Genomic DNA, 21,128 nt, shown 5'->3' with positions numbered 1-21,128 from the left:
ACTGGATACTGTTATATTTGAAGAAAGTGTTATAGAAATAGACCCCTTTGCCCTTCTCACTTAGTTAAGTAGCTGAATGTGGGGTTGGCAGAGGGAAAATCGATTAATATACATTGATCTTCAGCATTTTTCTAGTCTAGGGGGCGACGTTGAGTTGACTGAAAAATCCTTTATAGCAATACCAGCACATGAGTAGGACACTACATAGAGGACTTTCTACAGTGACACGGTTACCAACTAAAGTAGCTGCTAGTAAAGTCCACACTTACACACACGACTATACATGGCTCTCACACCAGGGCGAACATAACGGTCAAATAGACAGCAGGGTTTTATGTGACAGCTGACAGATTTAGGTTTTGTTTTTCATTGTATTGTTTTAAAATGTGAACACACACACGCACATGCACACATACACACACACACTAGTTAATATATGAAGATTTGGGTTACCTGAAGAATTTCTCCAGGTGAAACAAATCCACGTCATCCAATTACCACCTTGCAAGATTCTCAAGTATACACTGGTGTACCGATGAAATATATCTGGGTAAAGGTTTATTGAAATGTGTCTAATAATGTATTACTGTGTCATACTCAAAGCTTTTGCTATTCAATGTGATAGCCCTAGAGTTATAATAGGTGATAGGGGTATTCGTGTTATTGATAATAAATGTATAATGTATGAGTAGTGGTAACAAATTACATACTTTTGATTAGCCACAAACCAGTGTGAACATAAAGTAACGGTACTAGTTAGAACGAATTGAATAGAATGAGGGTTGAAACTTGATTGAAAGGGCTGATAGCTTTGGCCACTAGTACTCCCCACGATCAAGATCACTCCTGGGCTGCCTCCTAACCGGTCGACTTTTGAAATGTTCTTGACCCCTCTTGGGATGAGTTTGTAACTGAGAGACTAGTTTAGACCTTGAGAGGGAAGGTAAACAGTGAGACAGCAACCGAGAACGTTCAAAACACTGTTTCCTAAAAAGTTACACTAACTGTCAGGATGTTGGACCGGGAGAGTAAGTTGTGGAACACTAATTTCCTAGGCTCAGGTTATTTGACAGACAGGTACCTAGGTGTAGGCTACCAGCATCACGACTTCAAGGGTAGCAAAGACACACTGGTGCCCATTTCACCCACTGCAGAGGGGCCAACACTAAGAGAAGGGTCCAAGTGCACTCATGAATCTGTTCTGGGAGGCCTCGAATGCAGTTAGTAGCACCTGAGCCAAAGGCTAAGACAGTTGTCCAGCATGAAGTTGTAGTTTCCCTGTTCTGTGTTTCTCTCATCACATTCTCTTTTCAGGACGGTCAATTCTTTTAATTGTGGACAGGTGACAGAGGCTGGTTCAGGTAATGATATTGAGGAATTGGGGAAGAAGGAGACGTTAGTAGCAGAATTGGTCCAGCCAATTAGTCTATTCAATTCAGGTGTAAAGGAAAATTTGGAAAGCTTGGAGAAAGTGCGAGGGGCTATTGTCCGAGTAACATTTCGTCCGTAAGTACGTCGACCCCATAGTTGAAGAGAGGTACATCCAGCGATGCCAGTCCAGTAATATTCGGATTTGAGCAGGCATCCTTGAGAATGATTATCATTCTTGGGTGGGTAAGGTTGTAGACCAAACAAAGTGCTGGGTGTGCTCTCACGTCCCTCAGTGGTTATATCGAGTAGGACTAGTTCTGTTTCCACTAAATATTCCTGAGGTACCCGAATTATGGGTGGGAGGTCACTAGGGGAAAAGTACGACACCTAGGTCCCTTAGTCTGGAGTCTCCCAACATTTGGCAAGCCGATCACTGTTTCACGTACAAAGAAACCTGAGTATTGGGAGACTGGGAAGAACGAACAGACAATAGCCCGCCCACAAGTGTTGATAAAAAGGACTGATGACATTATTAGAAGTGTGTATATTAACGCAAGCTGAAGGAGATTGTATATGACATTATTGATAGACATAGGATGATGCCATTGATGAACATAACGTGTGTAAATGTATTCTGAGCTTACAGACATGCGTTGGACGGATGAACCTGTTAAATTTGAAGAACTGTAGTAGAGTATTCTGTATAACTGATGCATGTTCTATTTTACTCTGTACCCTTCCAAATAATATATTACATGTTTTGTTGCACCCTTGAAGGGCATACAAAAGGTTTTCTCCAAGCTCCAGAAGTATACGGTCTATAGTAAAAGAAGAAATCGTTTTGAGGATTAAGACTCTCTCTTATGATAACTTGTTTAGATCTACAGACAGCGTGGTCATTCACCAAGGGGGACTTGCATTATATAGCAATAAAACGTGGTACCGAGACCCTACATATAAAATCTTTAAAGTGATAGTTTATTATACTATCAAAGGGTGGAACTGTCGAAGTCATATAATAGGATGAACGAAAGCATATTGGTTAATATTGTTTTATTGTGTTATTGCTAAACGTGGCATACTGCGATCGCACAGTAAAATACGCACGCACTCGCATTACAACATTTAGTTATTTATATAATTCATATTGATTCCAATCCACAGTGATTTATGAACAGATATTATTTAGTTTGTTATTAGTTTATATATTATGATTATATGTACACTTTAGTGTTATTTATGGTTCAGGTTATAGGAAATGCGTCATGTCCGATATCATTTTAATCCCCTATTCATCAGCAGTTGTCCGGTTCTTTCGCCGTAAAGATCGCACATTGCATACTCTAGTTAGTGATCTTAGGGAATAAATACTTACGTAATGCTGACTATAAAATGCTAATAGACTAGTTGAAACTAGAGCCTTGGCGGGAAAAGTCAGAGCACAAACCCAGGAGAGATGACCCCCACCTTTGGATATTTTGGTTTAAACTGGCCTATGACCTGCAGCACTCTGGACCTTCCTGATACCTGGACCAATAGAAGCAAGCACGTCATCTGCATTGTTGTCTCTAACACTGAGTGTATATAATATAGCTGTGCTCCCACTGTCTTCAGCCATTCTCTGACCACAGTATTCTGGAGCAAAATACTGTCCACTGGTACCAGTGGGAGCACAGCGAGCGCGGTATGTTTTTATCTCTTTTTGGTATTGGCTGTACCGTATTGTAATCATGTATTGAATTATTAAATTATTGCTTCTGCTAAAATAAGTTACTTTGTGCGTTGGAAATACAACACAATCGCTTGGGCAATGCTTATTTGAAACCGATAGAATTACTTTAATACACCCGCAGACTGACGGGTTAGTAGAAAGATTTAACACCCAAACATATAGTGAGGAAGGCAGTGGCGCAGGAAAAACGGGACTGGGATGTGCCATTACCCCATTTAATGTTCGCAGTGAGGGAGGTACCTCAAGAATCTGCCGGGTTCAGCCCGTTCGAATTGTTGTATGGCAGGCAGCCAAGGGGCATTTTGGATGTCCTCAAGGAGAGCTGGGAGCAACAGAGTCCAAAAGAACCCAATGTGATCCAGTTTGTGTCCCAGTTGTATGACAGGTTGGGGAAGATCACCTCTTTGGTGCAACATATGCATGAGGCACAGGCGAGACAAAAAAGAAACTACGATAAGTCAGCTGTTAGGGCTTTCCAACCAGGTGATAAAGTTCTGGTCTTTTTACCTACACAAGAGAGTAAGCTCTTCACCCATTGGCAGGGGCCATATGAGGTGATTGAGGCCGTGGGGCCTGTCAATTATAAAGTCAGGCAGGAAGGCTGGAGAAAACATAATAAACCCAGTTGTACAGGAAAACAAAGTTCCCATGAGGGACGATCTGTCCCCAGGGCGGAGATGAGACTGAGAAAATGGTTCAGAGGAACCTTGACGTGTTTTCTGAGGTGCCAGGACGTACCACGGTCATAGACCATGACCGTTACACCTGGTGCTGAGAGTAAGACCATACCGCACTCCTGAAGCTAGACGTGTAGCTGTGAAACAGGAGATCAGAAAAATGTTGGACCTTAATATCATTGAGGAATGCAAGAGCAACTGGAATAGCCCCATTGTGTTAGTGGCCAAGCCAAACGGGAGTATTCGCTTTTGCAACGACTTTAGGAAGTTAAACGAAGTCTGCCATTTTGACACATATCAGATGTCTCGCATTGATGAATTAGTGGAAACCTTAGCCAATAGTCGGTACCTCACGACATTAGATCTAACCAAAGGCTACTGGCAAATTCCCCTAACACCATCTGCAAAGGCTAAGACAGCCTTTTCAACAACAGATGGGTTGTTCCAGTATAAGGTTCTGCCTTTCGGGCTACATGGGGCTCCCGCCACCTTCCAAAGAGCCATGAATTGTCTCCTAAAACCACACCAGGAGTATGCAGCTGCATACCTAGATGATATAGTCATCCACTCACAGGAGTGGGAGACACATCTACCCAAAGTGGAGGCAGTATTATCCTCGCTTAGGGAGGCGGGTTTAATCGCCAACCCAGAAAAATGTGCATTGGCTATGCACAAGGTCAAATACATGGGGTATGTTGTGGGACAGGGTCAGGTCAAACCCCAAGTGGATAAAGTAAAGGCCGTCAGATTGGCCCAAGCCTGTGCAGAAGATCCAGCTGATAACCTTTTTTGGGCCTAGTGGGCTACTATCGCCGGTTTATGGTCAATTTTGCCACTAGGGCTGCTCCACTTACAGAGCTCCTAAAAAAGGCTTGTCCAGACAAGCTGGTCTGGTCGGAAGCAGCCTGGCGGGATCTTCGGGTTCGGCACAAATACTCCAAGCACCAGATTTCAGCAGGAGATTATATCTCCAAACGGATGCCATTGGAGTATGTTTAGGAACACAGTTAGTCTGCAGTAGCAGGCTGCAGACAGGGTTAAGTTTTCCCTAGGTTCTGCCTTTAGCGTGCGCGCACACACACAGGTGTTCCACATGGGTGTAATCAGTTTGCTTTGCTGTGATTTGTTGTAGTGCTGGGATGGAGGGCACTGTCTATATGTGTGGCTGGGACCACAGATGCTAGTAAGTGGCCGGCTTGCAGACAGGGATGTAATGTCTAGCCAGATGTAGGTGGTGGGGATTTTTGTGTACTGTTTCTAATATTATTGCCGAACCAGCGTTGGAACTGTTTTACCATCCTGACAACTGCCAATAAACAGTTAAATGGTACAGCATACTTGTGTCGGAATTTTAGATCTCGGGGTGGTAGTACCTCACTCTCTGAATAGATTATAGAATGGAGACTCTCTGTCAGGGGGTGCTTTAACAGAGAAGGTACCTCCAGGGACAATCTGGCAATCCACTGCTGCAAGAGTTTGTCTTGTTGTCCACCGTTGGTGGTGCCAGGTCCTGGGGTTACTGCCTGCAGAGGTTCTGCAAAGTTGGAAATGTGCTGTCAGCCCACTTCTGTATGAAACTGCTGCTATGCCTTCAGGGAAAGTCCAATGCAACAGGTACAAATCTTACAGTCTTATTAAATAAATGCTTAGAAGTGGGGCCTGCTAATCAGCCCTAGAAAAAAAGGAAGAAAAAAAAAAAAAGCCAGCTTCTGCAGGCACTTTATACCTCAAGTGGCTAAAGTCCTCGGTTTTGATTGGGGGGGAGGAGTTTTATTTTAAGTGTCAGAGTTCCTCACACCACATCTATACCCCACTGTGACTCCAGTGTTCCCCATAGGATGCAAGAAAATTCCCATAATAGTAATAGTAGTGGCTATTCATAAGTGAAGTCAGTCTGACAGCAAATCAGAATGAGCTGCACTCTGATTAGCCATCAGACTGTCACTGTACTACTTCAGAGAGAAAGAGTCCGAATGAGTGTACCTGGGGCCACAGGAAAGTAATGTGCACGGGAATGTGTGACCAACAGATGAGGAAGGTGATAATATTATCTCTGTTGAGGATGAAGGAAAGAGTGTTACCTTCAGAAGTAAGGGAACAAATAAGAAAAGCAATAGAGGTGAGGGACGTCAAGTGTGTTACAGAGGAGGGGCATAGCCCACGCCGTAGGTGCCAAAACCCCATATGTAGAATAAGCACACCTCCGCACACACTGCCATTGCAACAGAGACATTTTAAAAATGTTGAGGCGTATGGCATAAGTGTAAAGATGTTCATATTTTCTTTTAAACAATTCTAAGCATTTCACATTTTTAAGCCAGTTATGTTTCGTTGTGGTACTGTGAAGGTGCTCCTATATTGCCATTGATGACGCAGTCGCCGTGGGCGGAGCTTTAGCCACGCATAATAGCCGTTAGCATTACACTGCTGTTTACGTGCGCCGAACATATGCGCAGATTAAGATATGAACTGGCTGAAAGCCAGAGCATTCCAGACAAAGAAATTGTCTCTCATATGTGACTCCACAGTAAGTTTGGTTCAAATAAAGAAAAGACATGTGCTTACTAAGAAACACAGAGCAATGAGTCATCATTGCAGACTGTGTCCAGTTGCGTGGGTGTGGCAGAGGTCAACCACTCACACCTAAAGCAATGCATTATGGGTAAAGGTTTATAAGCTTCAACTCAGTCTGTAATAGGCCTCTTTTGATCACACCACATACACACTTGGAAGCTGGGGACTTCTCTTATACCTGTAGCCCAGAGGACATAACCACTCCACGGTAAGCTATACATTATTTGTCTAACTTTTATCTTCTTATATCTTTCTCTCTTTCATTTAATCTTTCTGTATCTACCACTTAAACATCTATCTGTTTATTCACCTTATATGTATTCTCCCTGCAATTTATAATCCCATCCCCCATCTTTCAAAACCACATGGCATACACACATGCATTCTTAAAACACATTGGGCCGAGTCATTAAGCAGAGCAAGGCATAAAAAAAGGAGTAACTTTGCATCTGGGCAAAACCATGTTGCATTGGAGGGGGGAGTTAAATATAAAATGTGGGGTCAGGTTTGTAATTGGAGTAGGGCATGTCCTAGATCAACTTTTAATTTCAGTGTAAAAATAAAACTATCAAGTATTTATGTTCTACATGAAAAAAAACAGTCAGTATTTAACTTATGTGCAAAATAATAAACTAATTTGCACCCCTTGTATTGTAACATGGTTTGTCCTGGAGAACATTTACTCCTTTTTTTGCCTTCATATTCTTAATGACTCAGGCCCATTCTCTCTCTGTCTTGTTACATCTATACACATAGAACACGAAAGAGCAATACTGACCATACACTCACTCACTCCTATACATTTCTGTCTTACAGCATATACACTAGTAAAATATATATATATATATATATATATATATATATATATATATATATATATATATATATATATATACACATATATATATATATATATATATATATATATACACATATATATATACACATATATATATATATACATATATATATATATACACATACATACATACACACACATATATATATACACATATATATACACACACACCAAAATAGGATATTATATACTTACTTCTGAAGTTTTAGCATTGTCTGTTTAATCTATAATGTATTATCATATTGTATGTATGCATGTTTATCTTTGTAAAGTAAAAGACTTGTATCCTTATGCCTGCTTTGTATGATTAGATAACTGGAATGAATAGGATGAATGAAAGTTTATATAGATAATGCAGTATAGTGAGGTAAATGATAGATTGGTATTTATTTAGCGATAAATACATAATGGTGGGCTATTTGACAAGATAGAGAGATATAGAGATAGAGATATACATATATAGATAGAGATATAGATATTTTCACAGGGGGAAAGGAAGGACCGCACCAGCCTGTGCAAAGAGTGACCCCTTATAAGCGTCACTGGGGTTAATAGGGTCCGTATGTGGCTGTTAGCGTATTCATTATTGAGACAGCAATATCAGTGCCTTGTGCGAATAAATATATGCGGCATTCAGAAAATAGTAAGGACTCTGGACCAATTTATTCCTAATCTTTGTTTCGGAGGCTATCTAAACAAACTGCCAGAGAAAATATTTAGGTGAGCGGAGCTGTGAACGAATAGCTTTTACTAGTCAAGCTTTGCCTAGTAAATCACGTAACACAGGAATCACGTAAGTCGCTCCTACGGATTTCGAGTTGGGATGCGCAAGCATAACAACTGGGATACCTTGTTTATGGTTGGCATGGTAGTAGGCGAAAGCTCAAAAGGTTGAGTGAAATAATGCCTCTAAAGTACATCTGAGAAGTCACGGGTGCGTATTATTCGACGTGACTAAAATAGCGAAAAAGAAGCAAATTGCATTATATCACAATAATTAATGGTTATTAATAAGATCAAAAGGCATTGTATCATTATTATAGCGGATCACAGGATCCTATTACAGGTACCTTCAAATGGAGTACAATTTCGCAAAAGCAGACCTCAAACCGAAAAATGCTGTGTACCTCAACTTGAGAGCAGAGGACAAGGTGGATGAGAAAACCATCTAGCTTCAAACTGGAAACTGGGTCTTGGGGCCCAGACACGCACAGAGGCCTCAGCTCTTGAGGAAAGTAAAAGTAGAAAAGCTTACTCAGGAAATGAAGACTCCTGAGCAAGTACATCTGCATAAGAAAGTACACCTAGTTCAGCAAAAAGCAACACAGTGATAAAAGGACAGTTGAAGTGAGGGTAATACACATTCAGTGCAGAATGGAGCCAGTTGACTAGGAGACTGTCTGAGACCAAGCAAACCAGCAGTATTGTCCTAAAATCTGGAAGAAGAGTACTAATTGCGAAAAAGGAACCACTGGATACCTTTATTTAAAAAATATATAAAAAAATGTACTGCTCCTCTGTATGCCATAGTTTAATGCAAGTTCTGTCCAACTTCCTGCAGGCAGTACCTACACCCTGCTTCAGATTTCCCCAGACTTATAATACACAAGGAAAAAACAAAAAGGAGGTAAATAAGTTGCCTTACCTATTCGAACATGAGATGTGTGCGCAGTATGACTGTTATAATTGACTCATGATAGTAACTGTACCTGTCCTTTAAAGTTAGTTGGGATTCCACCCATGTTATAATGGACTGTGGGTAAAACTGGGATGGGCTCCTTTGTGACATCAACTCCAGCAAATACCATAGCCGTTTCTGAGATGCCTGGAAGACGGGAAGCCAACTGCTGAGGTGGAAGGTGGTGAAGCTGTAGATAGACATGATCTTTGTCTGGTCCGCAGCCTCTTTAAAAAACAAAAGACAAATGCTTGTGAAAATATGGAAAAATTGGTTCTCCGTAGCATTTCTATATTTGTTGCATATACTAATATATTTTGTGAGGCTTTATCTGACTGAATTAGTTTATTTCTTAATTTTAGACTTACTAATCTGTACCCTTGTTTGTAATATAAATTGATGTATACTTCTAAACAAGCATTTAAAGAGGAAATAATACCACAGAACAAAACTAAAGAGTTTGTCAATAAGCAACAAGCAGACATACAGATGCACTCAGTGGCCACTTCATTCAGTACACATTTCTAATATTGGGTAGAATCCCACTTTGCCTCCAGAATAGCACAAAGTTTGTGGCATTAATTCAACCAGGTGCTGGAAATATTCCCTAGACATTCTGATCCATGTTGACATGATAGCATCACGTAGTTGCTGCAGATTTGTGGCGACATATTCATGGTGCAAATCTCCAGTTCCAGCACAGGTGCTCTACTGGATTCTGGAGGCCATTGGAGTACACTGAACTCATTGTCATGTTCATGGAACCAGCTTGATATGACAGATGCTTTTTGCTCCTTGAAGTACAAGATAGATAGATAGATAGATAGATAGACTGTAGTCATAAAGGGATGCACATGGTCAGCAACAACTCTGTGGTAGACTGTGGCATTCAAAAGATGCTCAATTATTTTAAGGGGCCATAATGCGCCAAGAAAACATTTCCCACAGCATTACACTGTCACCAGCTGCACAGTTGACACAAAGCAGAATTAATCCATGGATTCATGTTGCAGAAATCGAGATACGTCAGACCAGGTGATGTTTTTCCAATCTTCAACTGTCCAGTTTTAGTGAGCCTGTGTTCCCTTTAGTTTTTTAGTTTAGTTTTATCTTGGTTTTTAGCCGACAGGAGTAGAAATCTGTGTGGTCTTCTACTTCAAGGTTTGATGTACATTCAAAGATGCACTTGTGCATGCCAATGTCGGAACAGTGGCGGATCCAAGTGGGGGGCGATCGGGGCAATCGCCCCCCCCCCCCTAACAGACACTTGCTGCCGACGGCTGCACAGTATGTGCAGGTCCGTCCAGCCGTGACAGGCAGGGACAGTGCGCTGCCTGGCTGCTCTGATTGTGTTTAACAGTCGGCAGCCTAAGATGTTAGAAAGGGGGCGGGACCTAAATCGCCACGGGTACAACAGTTTTCTAGATCCGCCCCTGTGTCGGAACACATGGTTATTTGAGTTACTGTCACCATCCTGTCCACTTAAATCTCTGACCTCTCATTAACAAGGAGTTTTCATCCACAGAACTGCTGCACACTGCATGGCTTGTTTTGCGCACCATTTTCTGTAAACTCTAGAGACTGTTGTGCGTGAAAAGGCCAGGAGATCAGCAGTTTGAGATATTCAAACCACCCCATCTGGCATCAATAATCATTTTATTGTTGTCACTTATAACACATTTCTTCCCCATTTTGATGCTTGGTCTGATCAACTGAACCTATTGACCATGTTTGTATGCTTTTAGGCATGGAGGTGCTGCCACATGATTGGCTGATACGATATTTGCCTTAATGAGCAACTATACCTAATAAAGTGGCCAATGAGCGGTATACCCATACATACACATCAAACCCATTTTTATTTAAAATATAAGGTTTCAGCAGCCAAACGAGGTTAGCTATAAACCACAGGCATGTTCCATTAGTTCATAAAGACAGTTTAGAAGAGGACACAAGTCTCAATGCAACATCTGTTTCCTCAAGCACAAACCTTCCTTCACGAAGCTCAATTGTCATAGAACGGGATACGACATCACGAGAAGCAAGATCCTTCGCTACAGGGGCATATCTTTCCATAAACCTTTCACCTTCGCTATTGATGAGAATGCCTCCCTCACCACGGCAACCTTCAGTAATTAGGCAACCAGCTCCATAAATACCTGCAATAACAATGCAATAATTACTTTCACCTCAGTAGCAAAGCCACAAAGATATTGGTAAACCAGCTTTTCTCAGTCAATTCTCTCAGCAGCTGTGCAAGGAGAATTGGAAAAAGGAGCAAGAATTTCTCTGGCACATATTGGGGGGGCTTCAGGGGAATTTTTATTTTTTATTTTTCCAAACTAGCTATATACAGGTTACATATACCATTACATATGTCATGGCTTTATCTTTTAAACTATGTGTCTTTGTTTTCATATAGTACTAAAAGTCCTGATTTTATCCATTATCCACACCCATAACCTTTGGAACAGATTAAATTTGTAGACATTTCACTGAAATATGTAATAAAATGAATAGTATATTTTGTCTGCACTATATTAGGGGCACACTGCTACCATGGGGTACCAGAGGCTGATCCAGTAGAGCACTTTGAGCTCAAACTGCATAGTTTCAGAAGCTCTTCCCTGCTAGAACACCTCAACAATGAAGCTTCAGTTTAAACCAAGTGCCCTAGGAGGCAAGTGCTTCTGCACAGGGCTGCCTATGGCAGCCACATTAAAACAATAGGTAAAAATAAATTATATTAGTTTTATTTTCATTTACAAGCTTTTCAATGCTACAGCAGCATTAACTGTACTCCCATGTGGGAGTGATGCGTACTCAGTCAGCTGGCGCTGCATTCGGATTGTTATCTTTCCCTTTTTCTCCTCCATTGTCATTGGTGAGCGCAGTTTTCAATATGACGGTCCAAAGACATGTACCTGGCGTTTCTCCTCTCCCTGAAGGAAAGAAGGGCAGCTGAGTCAGAGGCAGGCCAGATAGTGAGGACTATCTTTTTATTTGAGAATTCACCAAGGACAGGGTGGCAGTTTTGGCAACCTGTCCTATGGACAGTGTGCTACTTCTGAACTGGCTCCAAAATGTATCCTATTTCTGTGCTTGTGTCCTGATAGTGATATCTTCAGTATACTGTATAACATAATATTGTTATATAAATTTTTCTGCTTCACATGCTCTTCATGTAAGATTGTAGACTCACGACAGAGTTGAAGTCTGAGAAGGAGAGTGCTAGTCTGGCAATCGGACGTCAAGAACAAGAAGCCCAATGCGCAGCTTGTGAGGTGGCGGACCATGGTCCGTGCATGTCTGGTGGGGGGAATGCAGTTAAAATGGTGTCAGCAGAGACAGAGTTGCTGGCTCAGTCCATTACAGAGCCAACTCTACTTGCAGCATGTCCCAAGGAGGCAAGCAAAAACTCATCCTCTATTCTCTCCGTTAGCTTATATGGGGCACAGTCACTTCCTCAGGAGGGTCCTTCAAGGACACATCCAAGCCTGCAATAGGTCCGGAGGTGGAACCACTTTGGGCTAGGAGCTGGAAGAAGTCTGTACAAGGGCTAGTGCGTGTTTCTTCCTCAATAGTGAGATTGTTGGAATCCTCTTTGACCCTGAGACAGTGAAAACGCCAGTCCAGATTCAGTCCTATCTGAATCTGATGGTCCCTCACAGGAGGTGAGCGAGCTAATGTGGGATTCCGGTTTCTAAGACCCAGCAGGATTTAGGAAGGAGTCAAGGACTTTGTTCTTGCTGTGTAGTAGGTCCTTAACATGCTAGACATGGATCAGACAGTGTCAAGCATTCACTTAAGAAAAGAGGGAAACAAAGTATTTCTCTTTTTGAATAAGTGGACAAAACTTCCAAGTGAGGCCTTGGCAAAACGAGACAAAATTTCAGACTCCGCACAGATTCCAGTTTGCTTACCAAAGATGGGAATTGCCATGAAGGGTGGATGATCAGTTGCCACCTTTTCTAAACCTACACTGGTTGAAGGAACCTGTGTTCAGAAAGTCAGATGGAACAATAATGATACATTTCAGTACAAATCAGTGCTATTTTATACAGTTTTGGACACAGCCTAGCAGGGGGTAAGCCAGCCCCCTGAACGCTTTTCTGGCCCCAAGAAGTCCCAGTTATTTTTAGTATCAGGATGCAATATGCTTCCCCAAACATGGATTTAAATGCAATTTATACTTAACACACTTTACATTAATCTGCTACATCCCAGAGCCTTCTGTGTGCATTATTTGGACAGGATCTGAGTTGCATGTTACAAGCCACACAGACAGAGGCAGCAGCCCCCCCCTGCTGTGCATGCAGGCGAAACAAACGTGTTGGCCACCGAGATGAAAAGGTATAATTAACACGAGGAACTTTCTTTAGAATAATTATACAAATCCAAATCATAACATGCTGTCTCAGAAGTTACAAATTAATTTCTCAGAAATTAAGACATTGCCTATACAAAGTGCCACGCAATATAATAAAATAAGTACATTTCCACAGAATCAAGAATTAGTACATTTGCAACTATATAAATTGGCCCACTGTGCTAATAACTTATTGTAATAATATATTTAAATTATTTATAAGTGATCTAGCCACAGATTCCCTATATAGATTGCTTCTTTTTAAAAGAGGCTCTTTATCCCTTCTTTACACTCACCTACGGGTAACAGCCCAGACTGGAGGCACATGGGTGGATCAAAAATTATAAAAAATTTGGTCCCATCCGAAGGCATAAATATTTTTGGGTCGCCTCTTCAACACCAGAGAGTCTTCTGGTCGGAGGAAAAGATCCTTATGATCCAAAAGCTATTGAGCGCAACCCGCATTCAGATATCTATTCTACTATGCATGAAGCTGTTGGGGAAAATTATGTCCACTTTCGAAGTGATGCAGTTGCACAATTCCACTTCTCAAAACGAAACCCAACCAAATGGTCCATTTCCAATCTATGATTAGTCTCTCAGTTCAACAAGTGGTCATCTCTAACAAAGCAGTCTATTCTGTGACGGCTGATGGTGGACAATCTCAAGGGCTGTCCCTTCAGCATCTGGGACTGGACCAAAAGGACTATAGACGCCAGCCAACAGGGACACAGCACCTATGACTGCAGTGTCTTAGAGCACACTAATGGGAATCTTTGCTTTCTCATGAAACAAAACTCACGAGTGGTAGAAAATCCTCCAATCAAGATACAGGCAATCCTAATAGACAGAGCAGCACGAGTTCAAATCAGACCGACAATGCCATGGTTGTGGCATACATAAATCATGAGGGGGAGCCACCATACACACACTAAATCAAACAGCGCTCTAATAAGTCTATAAATTATTGAAATATAGAAGGCAGAAACAGAAGCTGCAAAAAATACAAATGTTAAAATATTGATTTCATTTAGACAGTACTTAAATGGTCATATACCCTATAAAACATACATATACAACTGAGCAATAAAATCTCTCAAAGAATTCGTAAGCAATTAGGGTATGAACCGGCAATATCAGAAGTATCCATCCCAGTGGTGGTAACCTGGGAAGCGTGCCTCCTGAGCAATCATGCCATTCATCATGTGGAATGCTTCTCCACTCAGAGGCCTTTCGTCGGATCATGGAAGAGAGGGGGTCAATGGAGGATGATATGACGGCCACTTGTCTAAACCACAAGAGTGATTTGGATTTCTCAAGAACTAGGGATCTGTGGAATTATCACTTTATATGCCTGTTTCCACAGATCGTTATGTTTACCCAGGTACTAAAAAAGGCCAGATAAAGGAGTCCTGTAAACCTGTTAACTACGAATTAGCCTAAAATTCATTGTATGCCTGCATTGTAAAGATGGCGGCAAGGCCAATAAGGAGACTTCCTTTATGCGCCAATCTACAAAGTCCGGGCCCATTTCTGCACCAAAACTTACCTCAGCTGGCTTTAACTGTGTGGCTGTTGAAGCCATGATCCTTCAAGCTAAGAGTCTTATCCTGGTATGGAAAGGAGTTAAATAATTCTACTATTAAATTGGAGAGTCTTCTCTTTCTTACAGGACAGTCTCGACAGTGGCTTGAGACTCAAAGCTCTTCAGATACAAATCTTGGCCCGGTCAGTCTATTTAAGAAGAAATTAACCCTTATTCCAGATTTTCTTACAAAGTGTCCTCCATGTTCAGCTACCTTATGTTCCATCAAATGCACCTTGGGATCTTGATTTGGCCCACTCAGCTTTGCTGGAATTCAAACAGTGGGAGTTGAAAGACTAACTGCTCAAATTATTTACATGAAAGCAGCATTTCTCCTGGCTAACCTTGGCAAGGAGAGTTTCTGAATGGAGTACTTTATCCAGCAGATCACTTTTTCTTTTATTCCATGATGACCATCTTTCCAGCCCAAAGTGGTGTCAAAGTTCCACCTGAACCAGGACACTGTGTTAGGAACCCCTCCAACCGGCACAACACAACCCGGAATCTACTCTGCCAGTCAGGTGTTCACTGGAGCCCCTGATAATGGGGACAGACTGGGCCGCAGACTGACAGAGGGTCGTGAAGTGTGTACCGGCTGGGGAGAACCCAGGCAAGCGGAGTGAGGTCCACGCAGAGGTCAAAGGCCGGCAGCAGACAACAGTATCAGTAAACAAGCTGAGGTCAGGGGTCACAGGCGGATAGCAGAAACGGTAAACAGGCCAGAGATCAGGGTCACAGGAAACACAAGGGAAGTCCAATTCAAAGCCAAGGGTCATACACGGGAAATCAGTATCGGTCTCAGAAGACTAGAACAGGAACAAGCAGGTCAGCAGACTGGAGCACAGAAGCTATAACCGGCAATGAGGCAGCAGACCTCATTGCCTTAAATACACAGTTGGCCCAATCAAAACTTACATGCACCCCTGCAGACTAATGAGAAACATAGCACCAGACCAATCAGGGCTAGTCCCTGATAGGTGCACACAGATGCAGGCTAATGCCTGTAACTAGTCCCCTTTAATTAGCCCACAGGCTGTGTCATCTTTTGCGCATGTGCCCGGCTTCCAACAGCGCCGGGACGCAGCGCTATGTGACAGAGGCGTCCGGCCGTTGCCTTGGCGACGGCCGGGTAGGAAGGGGAAGTGACGTCCCGGTCGTCATGGTGACGGCCGGGACGCAGGGGCAGGCAGGAAGCGAGCCGCGGCGGCTGTGAGTACCGCCGCGGCTCGTGACACACTGATATTCCCTTCCTAGGATAAAATGGGAAGGGAGTCTCTTCAATTTCTAGACGTGGTCAGAGCATTGAAAACCTGGATAGGTCTTTGCGGAGGACAGAAACTTCTGATCCTTAATGAAGGGCAGAAGAAAACATGGTCAGCGTCAAAGCAGATTTAAATGCCCAGCTTCTGAACCAGCCTCTATACCCTATGGTAGCAGTGTCTCCCAAAAGGAATCTCCTACACACCCTTCACTCCATTGGCCTTCGTGACACAGTTCTTTCCTGGTTCACTTCCTACCTATCGAACTGCTCCTTTAGTGTTTCTACCTCTGGCACCATCCTCCCCTCCAATCCCACTATCCACAAGGCTCTGGCACTTTATTTTTTCATTGTACACCTCTTCTCTTGGGGCACTAATTTGCTCATTCACCGTCCAATACCACCACTACACTGATGACACCTAAATCTCTCTCTCTCTTCCCCTGACCTCCTTCTGTACTATCTCGTGTAACAAAATGTTTTCCTGCAATCTCCACATGGATGTCCCAACGCTACCTAAAGATCAACGTGTCCAAAAAGAGCTTATTATCTGCCCTCAAATCTCCCTCACTGTCAACACCAAAATTTTCTCAGTCTCCCAAGCCCGCTGCCTTGGTGTCACACTTGACTCCGCTCTCTGCTTTATTCCTCACATCCAGACTCTCTCCTAGTTCTGTCGACTCCACCTTAAAAACATTGCCAGAATACGCCCTTTTCGTATTCAAAATGCTATCAAAACTCTTATCCATTCTCTTATCTCTCATCTTGACTATTGCAACCTCCTTCTATCTGGCATTCCTGACACCCATATATCCACACTTCAATACATCCTAAATGCTGCTGCAAGACTGATCTTCCTCTCCCACCGCTCCACATCTGCTGCATCACTTCTGCAAATCTCTACACTGGTTCTGTGTCCTCCAGAATCAAAATGACTCGCCCTTACCTACAAAGCCCTCAACAACACTACTCCTGCATACATCTCAAATCTCATAAATAAAACTCTCCCTCCCGCCGTCTGAGATCTACCACTGACCTGTGCTTCGTCTCGTCTCTGGTAACCACCTCTCAATACCGCCTTCAAGACTTCTCCCGTGCTGCTTCCCACATATGGGATTCCCTACCACGCTCAATCAAACTTTCTCACAGTCTTCAAATCTTTAGATGCTCTTTGAAAACCAATCTCTTTTTTAGAGGCGACCAAATCCTCGATAACACTATTCACACTAATGCACCCTCACAACTATCCCAATATCCAGTCTCAGGCACATTTGCTCCTCGTTTCAGCTGTGCCCTCTACCATTTAGAATGTAAGCTCTCTAACTTGCAGGGTCCTTCATACCTTTTGTTTTCATGTCTGCATTTATTCTGTCTACCTTGTATGTCCCCGTTTTATATATGTACTGTTTATCCTGCTGTACTTCGCTGCGGAGTACTGTGGCGCCTTACAAATCTACAATAATAAACCAGTTAGTCAAACTTCATGTTCAAGAGAATAATAAAAAAAATAGATTGTACCTGTTGGGTGAAACTGTACAAACTCTAAATCTTGGCAAGGAAGCCCAGCTCTTGTCACCATGGCATTACCATCACCAGTGCATGTGTGCGCCGAAGTGCAGCTAAAATATGTACGGCCATATCCCCTGGGAGAAAGAATAAAGAAGGTTAGAGACACGTTTTAAACAAAAAAAACAAAACCCAACACTTCTAAAGTCTTTATTTTAACCTTCATTACTTAGTATTGTCAACTTATGGACAAACATTCCGCAATATAGGTAACTTGTGCCCCTCTCCCCATATTGCAAATATGGAAACCCTGTTACCTGAAGTAGGGACCCAGGTTTGTCCTGTGGCTAATAGAACTTGAGATTTAAAAATTGGTCTAGAACTCTCCGTAGTATTCCACAGAGCTATAAAACTGCTTTATGTGGACTCTAGTACTTGCTATTTCACTGCAGCATGAATGCATGGAAATTAAACAGGCTTCAAAGCAATCTATTATTAGCTGACAAGTACAGAAGGAGGGCTTGGCCGATAAAGGAAATATACAAAGATTCATGACAGTTTATTACTTGAAGATTTGAAAGAACAGGAGTTTGCACAATTTTGAGTCTTCAAGAAACAAATGGTTACAGATCTTTATGGTTTTAAAAGGAGTGGTCAACTTTTAAAAAACCGCTCCGCAATATAACACCCTGCATCTCCGAAATGTAAAATTAATGCTCTACACATACAGCCATTATCCAGTGTGAGGTTAAAAATACAAACATTTTATACAGTTAACACAAGGCAATAAACAGACAACTGAAATATCTCTGGCGCTTCACTAAGGATGCAGCCAAGTATATATGAGAGATGCCACTACCACTCTAAATTCCAAACGAAAAAACAAAAATGTATACATACACCGGCGCTTCCTTAAGATACCAACATACTCCTTGATGTTCAGTGTATCAAGGAGTATCTTAAGGAAGCTCCTGTGTATGTATACAAGGCAGGATGAAGCCACAGATTCATGTTTACACCAAATTCTAACCCTACCATCTGCATGTTGCAACTGAAATTAGATGAAGTTTTCCCAAAGCTTCAACTTCCAGTTTTGGAGAACCAGTGCTCACTGTAGTCTGTTTCCTATGCTTAACAGAGAGGAGAGGAACCCAGTTAGGCCCATTCACTTCACATTTCAACATGCTATGCGTTCAGAGATGGTCTTCTGCACACCACTGTAATACATGGTTATTGGAATTCCTGTTGCCTTCCTGTCAGCTTGAACCAGTCTGGCGATTCTCCTCTGACATCTCTCATTACGCAAGGAGTTTTCACCTACAGAATTGCTGAACACTAGGGTTTACAGAGAATGGTTTGCAAAACAAAACACATTCAGAGACGGTTGTGCGTGAAAATCCCAGGAAATCAGTAGTTTCAGATACTCAAAACATCCCATCTGCCGTCAATCATGCCATCGTTGGCACATTTCTCCCCTCATTTTGGTGATCTGAACAACACACAAACTGGAGTACCAATATACATCATCATCATCACCCTATTGTGCCTATTTTTAACAATCTACTGAAAATACATAAAATTCATTGACAAACCACCAGGGAGGCCAATAGTAGCCAGTTAACCTTTATTCATTAACCCTCTCATGCATCTGCGCAAATATTCTTCAATAAATATGTGAAGAGCTTACCATCTTATTTAAAAACTACCATGGTTATTCATAAAATACTAGAGGCCTAAATCCCAGATAGACACAGAAATCCACCACTACTACAAGACAAACTACTATTTCCCCTGCGCTCCTGTGGGATGCCCAGAAAGCTGTAATCCATGGCAGACGGATTAGCATATGCTAGAAAAAAAACTATTATTAGGACAGCGATTGGGAAGTTAAACATTTTGCTTTTCGCTAGAGCAGAAGATTCCCTTAAATGCCTAAACCAAAGTCTTTATCAGAAGGGCGACAAGGCGAACAGGCTGTTTGCATCCCGGCTACGATCTAAACTCTCCCAAAGTAATGTACTCCGTATCAAATGTCACTCAGATGGTCTAACACAAGACCCAAATCAGATAACAGAATAATTTAGGAGCTATTACAGTAAACTTTACAATATCTCACAACTGGATGACCCTTCGGCAGAGGGCTCTAAGCGCTTCCTCCGATTGTCGCCTACCAAACTGCTCTAAACCAATTAGGGGCAGATTTCACGATTCAAGAAATCTCAGGTATTATTAAAAACATGAAAGCGAACAGGGCGCCAGGCCCTGACGATTTCACAGCCATTTACTACAAGACATTTAACAAAGTTATTATGCCTTATGTTGACTTGTATAATAGTGTGCTAAAGGTTGTCTCCTTCGCCAAAGTAGCTCTGGAGGAATGTATTCTTGTTATCATGAAGGAGGACAAGGTACCCATCAGACTGTAGGGTGGTGGGTTTACAGCACCGCACCCCCAACTCTGACACCAGACTAGCAGAGGAAATTCGATAAAAATACCACCTTTTAATTAACGTAACCGAGAACAACATAATCCAAAGGCTCGAAAGGGTTCTTTAGCAAGAGTCCTCAGCACTAAATTGAGATCCCAGGGTTCTACCAGGTGTACAAAGGGGGGCAGTATATGCAGTACCCCTTGTACAAAAGTCTGGACATCCTTCATTAACAGTCAACTTGCACTGAAAGAAGATGGAGAGCGCCAAAACGTGCAGTTTCAGAGAGAAGAGGTGGAGGCCATTGGCAAAACTAGGAAAGATGGCAAGCAGGATATACTAAGTTGTGAAGTGCGAAAACAGTAACCTTCGTGTGACAGGATGGACCGCCTATGCCACCAGAGGCATGGTTTGGACCCAGCGTTCCAGTACCACCGCTCTGCCCGCTATCCAGCAGCTCGGGCCAGGGGGGTATCCATCCAGAGCAACCCTGAACTATAGGAAGAGGTCAGTGGTACCAGCCAAGGTACACCAGCAAGAGGGTACATAGGCAGCGACAGTGAAGCAGAAGGAACGCAGTTCTGGATGCCGAGAAGGAGTCCAGTGGTGGTAGCATTGTAAGCCCCTCCTACTACGGCGAGGGCGCAATTGGGATAAAGAAAGGGAAAGTTGGCAAAGCAAGCCCAGCTGGTTCCCAGCAACAGACAGGGTGGCATAGGCAGTCCATCCTGTCACAACCACATTCTGCACGGCCAATCTGGAGCCACCAGAATGGCAGCAACCCATTCTCCCGAGTTTCTTACGCACCCGCGGGAGCATGGGAAATAGAGGAAAAACAGGCATACCAGACGAAATCTTCACAGGAGATGTCATGTCATCAGTGTACCTCGCCGCCGGATCCCTGGATTTCGTGCAGAAAAAAGAGTTACCTTGAAGCTCATACAGGACGGCAAGAGCTCAATATCCAGCTGACCAAAATGATGAACTAGAAGCACAAAACCCTCTGCGTGAAGGGAACATTTCTCCAAGTGGATCCTGTTTTGGCTGAGCTAGTCAGCCTCCCAGTTTTCCACCTCCGGGATAAAGATGG

At 42.6% G+C, this 21,128-nt stretch overlaps 1 protein-coding gene across 1 annotated transcript in view; it reads right to left on the bottom strand.

Moving 5' to 3' along the window:
- The window catches only part of SDHA (succinate dehydrogenase complex flavoprotein subunit A), an 82,562-nt gene that overhangs the window by 16,676 nt on the left and 44,758 nt on the right, over positions 1 to 21,128 (bottom strand). Inside the window, exons 7-9 of the mRNA XM_075212745.1 lie at positions 17,622 to 17,746; positions 10,882 to 11,050; positions 8,923 to 9,118 (exon numbers count right to left, since the gene is read on the bottom strand). Of these exons, the coding sequence (XP_075068846.1) occupies positions 8,923 to 9,118; positions 10,882 to 11,050; positions 17,622 to 17,746 (490 nt within the window). The remainder of the gene's footprint in view (positions 1 to 8,922; positions 9,119 to 10,881; positions 11,051 to 17,621; positions 17,747 to 21,128) is intronic.

The sequence above is a fragment of the Mixophyes fleayi genome, chromosome 5, assembly GCF_038048845.1.
Source record: "Mixophyes fleayi isolate aMixFle1 chromosome 5, aMixFle1.hap1, whole genome shotgun sequence".
In the NCBI taxonomy this organism is placed as follows: Eukaryota; Metazoa; Chordata; class Amphibia; order Anura; family Limnodynastidae; genus Mixophyes; species Mixophyes fleayi.
This window is presented reverse-complemented; position numbering and strand designations above follow the sequence as displayed.